Genomic DNA, 11524 nt, shown 5'->3' with positions numbered 1-11524 from the left:
TATTTTGTTGTTGTGTTTTGTTCAACAGCAGATGCTAACCCAAACCAAAGGTCCAAGTCAAGTAAGTTGTATTTCTTCTTCTTGTATATCAATTCCACAATGCATTTACTTGCATGTTTGGAACTGCGACCATGTCCTCTTTGTCATCTAAATAGCTACTTACATTTTTACACAATAGCTCATTTATGCAATTTGTACAATTAACCTTTACTGTATGATGTTATTGTACTCTTTGGACAGTGTATTTGATGGTGTGTGTGTGTGTGTGTGTGTGTGTGTGTGTGTGTGTGTGTGTGTGTGTGTGTGTGTGTGTGTGTGTGTGTGTGTGTGTGTGTGTGTGTGTGTGTGTGTGTGTGTGTGTGTGTGTGTGTGTGTGTGTGTGTGTGTGTGTACTGTGCTGCAGGACTGTGCAGTGTGAGGGATGGTCTTGTGAGCGGTAGTGAGGGTCTCATCAGAAACCCAAGCCTATCAGGCCATCTCTACAACAACAATGAGTGGGTGTAATCCAGTGACAGTGCACAGGCCCGTTGCAGACGGGGAGTGAGGGAGAGCTGTGCTGAACTGAATGCGCTCATTGAATGCCCTTGAATTAAGTATGCTTTTAGGACTATTTATTTTCAGACCAATTTGCCCTCACCACTCCCCGGCTGGCACAGAACATTCTAACAACCATGTTTCTTAGAGCTTGGTGGGAGGGGGTTGTCCTATGGTTATTTTGCAGACAACCTTCCCACAACTTTCTGGAAATGGTGAAGGATAGTTTCTTGGCTTTGGAACATTCTCAGCACATTTTTAGGAACTTGACAAAAAACATAATTTTCCTGCTATTTTAAGGGTTACTTCAGGATTTTGGCAACGAGGCCTTTAATCTACTACCCTAGAGTCAGGAACTTGTGGATACTATTTGTATGTCTCTGCGTGCAGATTGAAGGAAGTTGCTAACTAGCACTAGTGCACTGCAATTGCTAACTAGTGTTAGCGCAATGACTGGAAGTGTATGGTTATCTGCTAGCAATGCTAGTTAGCATTGGCTCGCAAATCTACCTCTAACTTCCTTCATACTGGACACAGAGACTTAAAATTCATCTGACTTTGGGGAAGTAGATAAAGGGCATCATTGCCAAAATCCTGAAGTATCCCTTTAATTACATTAACAGAATGCTTCCTAAAAGTTAAAACATGGTTACATTTAATGTACTTTTGTTGTAATGTTCTAGAAAAGTTCTCAGAATGGTTTGACATTGGGAATGTTCTCAAATAGTTCTGAGAACTTTAAGAAACAACGTTCTTCTGTGGGAATGTCAGTACTCCAACAAAACTTTTTCTGCAGGTTTCCTCATGGTTCTATTTAAAGTTGTATTCTCCAATTGTTCAGAGAACTTTAATCCATAAGAGTCTAATCCCTGTCTAAACCAAGGCATTCCATTGAAGTATCAACACATTTAATAGAACATTATTTGATGAAAAGGTATTTGGCCTTACACCATGCCCAAAACAGAGGCGCACCCGCATCAACGTGCGCCATCGTGCGCAAATTGATTTTCTCCCCCCACACCAAAACACGATCACGATACGCAGGTTGAAATATCAAAACAAACTCTGTACCAATTAATTAATTTGGGGACAGGTCGAAAAGCATTAAACATTTATGGCAATTTAGCTAGCTAGCTTGCAGTTGCTAGCTAATTTGTCCTATTTAGCTAGCTTGCTGTTGCTAGCTAATTTGTCCTGGGATATAAACGTTGAGTTGTTATTCTACCTGAAATGCACAAGGTCCTCTACTCCAACAATTAATCCACACATAAAACAGTCAACCGAATCGTTTCTAGTCATCTCTCCTCCTTCCAGGCTTTTTCTTCTTTGGACTTTATATGGCGATTGGCAACTAACTTTCATAAAAAGGTGTATTACCATAACTGACCGACCTCAGTTCATCTTTCACTCACACACGTGGGTATAACCAATGAGGAGATGGCACGGGGGTATATGCTTCTATAAACCAATGAGGAGATGGGCGAGGCAGAACTTGCACGGTGTTCAGCATCACAAATAGAACTGACTTCTATTTTAGCGCTCGGCAATGCAGACGCTCGTTGGTGCGCGCGAGCAGTGTGGGTGCAATGATTGAATAACATGTACTGTATATGTACATTTATTTTGCAACGCTTGCGCACACGACGCGAGCGGTGTGGTCAGCATGTTACTGCTATTAGCCCATACAAACGCATTGAATAACAGATTCACTACATGGAACAACAGGTAGTCCCCAAAAATAAATCTAAAGGAATTTTGTTTCCGAAGTGTCTACCCTATATCTGAGAGATATAAGAAATTTATTTTGTTTGTTTTTTACATGTATTTAACCCCTTATTTTCGGAACTAAACAATCTACATATATACTTCCATTAATTTTCTGGACTGGTACCGGGGGACCTTCAGACGAGTCTTCTGAGGCATCTTAGCAAAATAACTGACATGTGCGTGTTGTAGAGAGTCTCCTTTACATCAGAGGGGTCACATTAGTGTGTAGCCCAAACTGTTCTGATGCTACAAACAGAAGTTGACAGATTGGATAAACCAACTTCAGGGGGTCGTAGAGAAAACTAACAAAACCATTGTGTTCATGAGTCTCATCCTTCCATAGGGGGCTAAAAATAGTTTGTAGGCCAAACCATTCAGTCGCCACAGACAATTTATTGAGTAGACCAATTTTCGAAATTGTGTTTTTTTACATTAGATTAAAGAATTGACTCAGAGCTATAACATGTTATATCATACACTGCAGTTGAGGAACAATGGGGAAGTAATTCTGCTTTGAAAGTTGATAAACTTATAACCCCACTTTTAAGAAAATGGACCGTGAATATTTTGGTACATTTACTGAAGAGCCCTTCTTTGTCTACACCCATTCAGCATTGTTCACACCCTCTTAAGCCTTAGCCCCTCCCAGATATTTAAGGATCCACAGTGTAGTAAACATCCAAAGCTTTCAAGACTAGAAGTGGTGAAAGTAGTAGCAAAAAGTAGTTGTAAAAATTCACTTTATCTTGTCCTTGGCTTACAGTTGAATTTGGAAGTTTACATACACCTTAGCCAAATACATTTAAACTCAGTTTTTCACAATTCCTGAAATGTAATCTGAGTAAAAATTCCCTGTCTTAGGTCAGTTAGGATCACCACTTTATTTTAAGAATGTGAAATGCCAGAATAATAGTAGAGAAAATGATTTTTTTCAGCTTTTATTTCTTTCATCACATTCCCAGTGGGTCAGAAGTTTACATACACTCAATTCGTATTTGGTAGCATTGCCTGTACATTGTTTAACTTGGGTCAAACATTTTGGGTAGCCTTCCACAAGCTTCCCACAATAAGTTGGGTGAATCTTGGCTCATTCCTCCTGACAGAGCTGGTGAAACTGAGTCAGGTTTGGAGGCCTCCTTGCTCGGCACACACTTTTTCAGTTCTGCCCACAAATTTTCTATGGGATTGAGGTCAGGGCTTTGTGATGGCCACTCCAATACCTTGACTTTGTTGTCCTTAAGCCATTTTGCCACAACTTTGGAAGTATGCTTGGGGTTAATGTCCATTTGGAAGACCCATTTGCGACCAAGCTTTAACTTCCTGACTGATGTCATGAGATGTTGCTTCAATGACTTCTGGTGCCGACAGAGATGGCCGCCTCGCTTCGCGTTCCTAGGAAACTATGCAGTATTTCGTTTTTTTACGTGTTATTTCTTACATTGGTACCCCAGGTAATCTTAGGTTTCATTACATACAGTCGGGAGGAACTACTGAATATAAGAGCAACGTCAACTCACTATCATTACGACCAGGAATATGACTCTCCCGAAGCGGATCCTGTGTTTTGCCTTCCACCCAGTACAATGGATCTGATCCCAGCCGGCAACCCTAAACAACGACGCCGTAAAAGGGGCAAACGAAGCGGCCTTCTGGTCAGGCTCCGGAGAAGGGCACACCGCGCTCCACTCCCTAGCATACTACTTGCCAATGTCCAGTCTCTTGACAACAAGGTTGATGAAATCCGAGCAAGGGTAGCATTCCAGAGAGACATCAGAGACTGTAACGTTCTTTGCTTCACGGAAACATAGCTCACTCGAGAGACGCTAACGGAGTCGGTGCAGCCAGCTGGTTTCTTCATGCATCGCGCCGACAGAAACAAACATCTTTCTGGTAAGAAGAGGGGCGGGCGGGTATGCCTTATGATTAACGAGACGTGGTGTGATCATAACAACATACAGGAACTCAAGTTATTCTGTTCACCTGACTTAGAATTCCTCACAATCAAATGTCGACCGCATTATCTACCAAGGGAATTCGCTTCGATTATAATCACAGCCGTATATATTCCCCCCCAAGCAGACACATCGATGGCCCTGAACGAACTTTATCTGACTCTATGTAAACTGGAAACCACACACCCTGAGGCTGCATTCATTGTAGCTGGGGATTTTAACAAGGCTAATCTGAAAACAAAACTCCCTAAATTCTATCAGCATATCGATTGTGCTACCAGGGCTGGTAAAACCCTGGATCATTGTTATTCTAACTTCTGCGACGCATATAAGGCCCTCCCCCGCCCTCCTTTCGGAAAAGCTGACCATGACTCCATTTTGTTGCTTCCAGCCTACAAACAGAAACTGAAACAGGAAGCTTCCGCGCTCAGGTCTGTTCAACGCTGGTCCGACCAATCTGATTCCACGCTTCAAGACTGCTTCGATCACGTGGATTGGGATATGTTCCGCATTGCGTCCAACAACAACATTGACGAATACGCTGATTCGGTGAGCGAGTTCATTAGAAAGTCCTAACCGACTTGCCAAAACTATAGTTTGTCAACAAGACATTGGTGGAGTGGTTGAAAAACAAGTTTTAATGACTCCAATCTAATTGTATGTAAACTTACGACTTCAACTATATATCCTAATCTGACTTTGATGCAGGCCATGAAGGCTAGGCGTCCCGCTAGCGGGACAACTTCCGGTGAAACTGGAGGACACGCAGTTCAAATAAATAATCATAAAAATTATGGATTTGAAACATTTATGTACATACAAGTGTCTTATATCGGTTGAAAGCTTACATTACATTACAGTAAACATCTTTCTCTCTCTCTCGTAGGATATGTTCTTGGTCCATCAGCGTTCCTATAGGGAGGAGTATTCTGCTGGAATTCTTGGAATTCGACATGGAGAATGACACCCTCTGTCACAGTGACCAACTCACGGTATCTGTGGGTGCAGACTCAGGGAGGCCTATTGGTGAGAGATGAGGCTGCTATACAGTACCAGTCAAAAGTTTGGACACACCTACTCATTCAAGGGTTTTTCTTTATTTTTACTATTTTCTACATTGTAGAGTAATAGTGAAGACATCAAAAAGATCAAATAACACGTATGGAATCATGTAGTTACCAAAAAAGTGTTAAACAAATCAAAATAGATTTTAGATTTTAGATTCTTCAAAGTAACAACCCTTTGCCTTGATTACAGCTTTGCACACTCTTGGCATTCTCTCAACCAGCTTCACCTGTAATACTTTCCCAACAATCTTCAAGGAATTCCCATATATGCTGAGCACTTGTTGGCTGTTTTTCCATCACTCTCCGGTCTAACTTATCCCAAACGATCTCAATTGGTTTGAGGTCGGGTGATTGTGGAGGTCACCAGGTCGTCTGATGCAGCACTCCATCACTCTCCTTCTAGGTCAAATAGCCCTTACAAAGCCTGGAGGTGTGTTGGGTCATTGTCCTATTGAAAGCAGAATTGCTGCAGAATGCTGTGGTAGCCATCTTGGATAAGTGTGCCTTGAATTCTAAATAAATCATCAGCAAAGCACCCCCACACCATCATACATCCTCCTCCATGCTTCACGGTGGGAACCACACATAAGGAGATCATCCGTTCACTTACTCTGCTTTTCACAAAGACGGCGGTTGGAAACCAAAATATCACATTTGGACAGATGTCCATTGCTTATGTTTCTTGGCCCAAGCAAGTCTCTTCTTATTATTGGTGTCCTTTAGTAGTTATTTCTTTGCAGCAATTCAACCATGAAGGCCTGATTCACGCAGTCTCCTCTGAATAGTTGATGTTGAGATGTGTCTGTTACTTGAACTCTGTGAAGCATCTATTTGGGCTGCAATTTCTGTGGTTGGTAACTCTAATGAACTTATCCTCTGCAGCAGAGGTAACTGTGGGTCTTCATTTCCTGTGGCGGTCTAGTTTCATCATAGCGCTTGATGGTTTTTGCAACTGCACTTGACAACATTTTCAAAGTTCTTGAAATGTTCCGCTTTGACTGACATTCATGTCTTAAAGTAATGATGGACTGTCATTTCTTTGCTTATTTGAGCTGTTCTTACCATAATATGGACTTGGTCTTTTACCAAATAGGGCTATCTTCTGTATACTATCCCTACCTTGTCACAACACAACTGATTGGCTCAAACACATTAAGAAGTCAAGAAATTCCACAAATTAACTTTTAACAAGGCACACCTGTTAGTTGAAATTCATTCCAGGTGACTACCTCATGAAGCTGGTTGAGAGAATGCCAAGAGTGTGCAAAGCTGTCATCAAGGCAAAGGGTGGCTACTTTGAAGAATCTCAAATATAAAATATATTTTGATTTGTTTAATACTTTTTTGGTTATTTCATGATTCCATATGTGTTATTTCATAGTTTTGATGTATTCACTATTATTTTACAATGTAGAAAATAGTAAAAAAAAAAAAAAAAAAACCTTGATTGAGTAGGTGTGTCCAAACTTTTGACTGGTACTGTATGTCTCCCTAGTTTTCTCCTTCCCACCAGTTGATGGGGGGGTTTGACTTTGTGATCTCCCATTGGCTGTCTCTTAGGGAGGTTCTGTGGCAGCGCCCCCCCGCCCCCAGTGCTCATCGACTCCCACAGTGCTTCTCTCCAATTTGTGTCTGATGTCAGTGGAACAGGAAGCGGATTTGTTGTTAGATTCCGAGGTGTCGAGGGAAATTCTGTGCCTGGTGAGTAACCGTTACGTCAACCCACGTTTCCTTGGCTCACCAAGCCTAACCCCCCCAGCTCAGGAGTAGAACAACTCAGAACTCAGAGGTTAATTAAACAAGTTTATGGAGTAGTATGTCATCATTACTGTGTGTGCATTGCGATTATAAAGACATAGTCTGACACTAACAGATGGATCCTCATAGCATTTGTTTTTTGCTAAATAATTCTCATGTTCTCTGTCTGTACTACAAATAGCTGTGTATTGCATTTGTGACTTGATGCTAGAATACGTTGTTTGGCAGGGGCCTTCAGGGCAGAGCTGTGTGCTGGGTCTGATGTTTCATCACCCTGCCTGCTGACAGGATGTGTCTAGTTGCTCTGAGTTCCTGACAAATGATATAGGCTCCCTACTCTCTCTTTCAATCCCAGTAGGGCCCTCCACCCTGTGAGCCACACACCCTCCAACTGCTGCTAGTCAGACACACACACACGCATACGCACTTTCACTCACACGCATGCAGGCCCACACACACACTCATGCACACACACGCGCTTTCACGCACACAAAAACACACACACACACACATTCATGCTCATGGGGCTGACTCTCCCATAGTTACATAACAGCCAGGAAGGCACACAGCAGTCTCATGACCTGGTAATGAGGTGCAGAGGTTCTGTGATGAAAACACACACTCCTGCACTGTAACTACACCACCACGTGGGTCAGAGATAGGAGCCAAGATGCCTGGCGGACAGTGTTTGTGTTGCACTGATGCACATGTATTGTCAAGGGTTAAGTGTGCGACAGTGTGAGTATGGAGCCACAGAGAGGGCAGGGCTTGTGGCTGATAATGTGTCCTTTGTATTTGTGCAGCGTCGGGATGTGGCACCGTGGCTCTGGTCCAGGATCAGAGGGCCGTACACAGTCTCAACTACCCACAATCCTACAGCAACGACTCTGTCTGCCACTGGGTCATCTACGCCCCCAAGGGTCACGTTGTCAAGGTGACACATGTTGACCTGTACTTCTTACGCAGTAAGGGTTGTAAGAGTTTGTGTACTGTCCTGTCCTGGGGTGGCAGGTAGCTTAGTGATTAGAGCATTGGACTAGTAACCGAAAGGTTGCAAGATCGAATCCCCGAGCTGATAAGGTAAAAATCTGCCTCTGAACAAGGCAGTTAACCCACTGTTCCTAGGCCATCATTGAAAATAAGAATTTGTTCTTAACTGACTTGCCTAGTTAAATAAAGGTAAAAAAATATTTTATCATTATAATTGTGTCCTCTCATGTAGCAAGGCCGTTGTGACCGAAGGGATACCCCAGAGACTGATCTCTCCCAGTGGACTCATGAATACATTCATGGTGGCACTCTGCCTACACAGTGATAGTTTGTTCAGTCTCTGGTGTGGATGGGATCAGTTTACATGTACTGGAAAGAATGTGATACTCACCTTGATTAAACAACAACAACAACAGACTGCAACACTGTAAATGCACTTGCCACATTTTTTGTCGAAATTAAGATGAGTGAAGGATGCTGTTTTCTTCATTTTTTCCATATTTTTTTCATTTTTGAAATTGTATTGTCTTTTGTCTTGCAGCTTGACTTTGATGACTTTGACCTGGAGCAATCGGATGACTGCGAGTATGATTCACTGACTGTTCTTGGAGATGTGGATACAAAAGAGGAGATAGGTACAGAATCTGACCCTAAGATCAATAGACCAACAAACCTATCCAAATGGATTTGACTTTTATGGCACATTAATAATTGTAATAGATGCTGAAATATAAATGAACAAAACTCAACTCAAGCTGAAAGAGATATCTCTTTCGCACGCATGCACACGCACACACACACACACACACACACATTTCAAGTTTATTTTTTTATTTTTTTATTTCACCTTTATTTAACCAGGTAGGCTAGTTGAGAACAAGTTCTCATTTGCAACTGCGACCTGGCCAAGATAAAGCATAGCAGTGTGAACAGACAACACAGAGTTACACATGGAGTAAACAATAAACAAGTCAATAACATGGTAGAAGAAAAAAAAATAAAAAAAAATAAAAAAAAGAGAATCTATATACAATGTGTGCAAAAGGCATGAGGTAGGCAATAAATCGAATAATTACAATTTAGCAGATTAACACTGGAGTGATAAATCATCAGATGATCATGTGCAAGAAGAGATACTGGTGTGCAAAAGAGCAGAAAAGTAAATAAATAAAAGCAGTATGGGGGGTGAGGTAGGTAAATTGGGTGGGTAGTTTACAGATGGACTATGTACAGCTGCAGCGATCGGTTAGCTGCTCGGATAGCAGATTTTTAAAGTTGTTGAGGGAGATAAAAGTCTCCAACTTCAGAGATTTTTGCAATTCGTAGGGTAATGTTTGTGTTCTTGTGTAAGCGGTGCTGTGTGGTAGGAATGTGCCTCCCCCCGTCCTGAGCTATGACAACGTGATGGTCCTCCAGTTCACCTCTGATAGCACGGTCACCTACCGAGGCTTCCACGCCACCGTGTCATTCATCAGTAAGATCGGTGAGTGTGACACCGACACACATAAACCACACATTCATATTACTCACCATAAGAAGCCCACAGATCAGGTTATCATGAAACTTTCCATAACAGATCATGCGTTTACAATATTTTACATTTCATAACTGTTGCATGATAAGATAAATGCTTCAATATTTTATATAAATTTGGCTGTTCTGTCATGCTAGCTGATCACAGACAATCTGACTCTTTACTCAGACCTGCTGGACGGGGAGTCAGAGGATGACACTGTTCACTTTCGACACTCACTGTCAGGTTGGTTATACGTTGTCCTTAGACCAGGCTTTCCTTTTGCACCTTTTTTTTCATACCTAAAGGGGCCCTTAAATTCTCAATCAAATAGCTAAATGATCCTTGGTTTAACCATCTTAAAACAATTCCATATGTTAGCTTAGTAGAATTAACACTAAACGTTTGTTTATTAACTTTAAGCAGTGGCGGGCAGTGCCGTTTAAGATTGGGAAGGTACAACATGTTGCGAAGTTGCAAAATGTACTAGATGATATGATTTTGCGAAACGTATTATATGTTATAAATTCTAGCTAGCTGGCTAACGTTAGCTAGCTGGCTAACGCTAGATAGGCTAGGAGTTAGGGTTAGGGTTAAGTTTAGGAGTTAGGTTAAAGGGTTAAGGTTAGGGTTAGGGTTAAGGGAAGAGTTAGCTAAAAGGGTTAAGGTTAGCTAACATGCTAAGTAGCTGCAAAGTAGATAAAAATGAGTAAGTACTGTAGTTGAAAAGTTTCTAATTAGCTAAAATTGTCCATGATGAGAATCAAACTTGCAACCTTTGTGTTGCTAAACGTTTGCGTTAGACACCCACCTATCCACCCTGACCAATCACCCTACTTTAGTTTCTGCCTTAAGTAACACTCTATCTTATGTAACCATACCAAAAGTAAGATATTATACTAATTTGAGTGTCCCGGATTTATGTTTACTATGTTACATCAAGTCTATGAGACCAGGCCGCAATATTAGGTAATGGCATAGTCAACATAGCTAATGGAACTAATGCATTAGTGAACCCGCTACAATCACGCATTACAGTGTACAGCAAACAATTTAGCAGTTACACCGGCGGGCACCGGTGGTAATTCATTATATAAATTACCTTGACTTGGAAGAGTTGGATAGCCTTAGCCAGCTAGCTAACATAAATAGCATTCCTCTCTGTTTGAGACGATTGTTTGAGTGGGCTAAATTAGCTAGCTGCAGAAGCTAGCTAAGTAAGTGAAAAGAAGAAAATGAAATATAGCCAGCTCTCTCTCTGCTGCTTCTCCTTAATTTTGAAAGAAATGAATTTGTACAACTATTGCCTTTCTCTTTCTTTGAGTCAACTACTCACCACATTTTATGCACTGCAGTGCTAGCTAGCTGTAGCTTATGCTTTCAGTACTATATTCATTCTCTGATCCTTTGATTGGGTGGAGACCATGTCAGTTCATGCTGCAAAAGCTCTGATAGGTTGGAGGACGTCCTCCGGAAGTCTTCAGAATTACTGTGTAAGTCTATGGAAGGGGGTGAGACCATGAGCATCCTAGGTTTTGTATTGAAGTCAATGTACCCTGAGGAGAACGGAAAATAGATGTCCTCCGGCTAAACCATGGTGCTACCCCAGAGACTGGTGTTGAGGCTACTGTATACCTTCATAGTCTTATCTAAAAATTATAACTTTTTTAATGTTTCACTATTTTTATTTTTATGAAATTCACTGAGTAGGATGGTCCTCCCCTTCCTCCTCTGATGAGCCTCAACTGACTTTAAGAAACCCATTACTCCAAATGGACTAACACCCTTGTTGGAATGCATGCACACCAGCTCCAGGCTGTAGGTTGGTCCGCTCCCAGTTTCTGGTTGGTCCAGGATGTGGGCGTGTCTCCTCTGTTCACTTACTGCTTTTCAACTCAGCAGTGATAATAGACCAATGGGTGTTCATGCATGGTCTGCAAAGT

The 11524-nt window shown here is 41.7% G+C and overlaps 1 protein-coding gene across 1 annotated transcript in view; it reads left to right on the top strand.

Annotated features, from left to right (window-relative positions):
* Positions 1–411: 411 nt before the first annotated feature.
* The window catches only part of LOC139584428 (ovochymase-2), a 16751-nt gene continuing 5638 nt past the window's right edge, over positions 412–11524 (top strand). Inside the window, exons 1-7 of the mRNA XM_071416259.1 lie at positions 412–494; positions 5140–5279; positions 6881–7021; positions 7882–8012; positions 8610–8703; positions 9420–9551; positions 9771–9827. Coding sequence (XP_071272360.1) covers positions 5207–5279; positions 6881–7021; positions 7882–8012; positions 8610–8703; positions 9420–9551; positions 9771–9827 — 628 coding nt within the window. The 5' untranslated portion in view covers positions 412–494; positions 5140–5206. The remainder of the gene's footprint in view (positions 495–5139; positions 5280–6880; positions 7022–7881; positions 8013–8609; positions 8704–9419; positions 9552–9770; positions 9828–11524) is intronic.

The sequence above is a fragment of the Salvelinus alpinus genome, chromosome 9 (assembly GCF_045679555.1).
Source record: "Salvelinus alpinus chromosome 9, SLU_Salpinus.1, whole genome shotgun sequence".
NCBI lineage: Eukaryota > Metazoa > Chordata > Actinopteri > Salmoniformes > Salmonidae > Salvelinus > Salvelinus alpinus.
The sequence above is the reverse complement of the archived record's forward strand: the minus strand, read 5'-3'. Positions and strand labels throughout refer to the sequence as shown.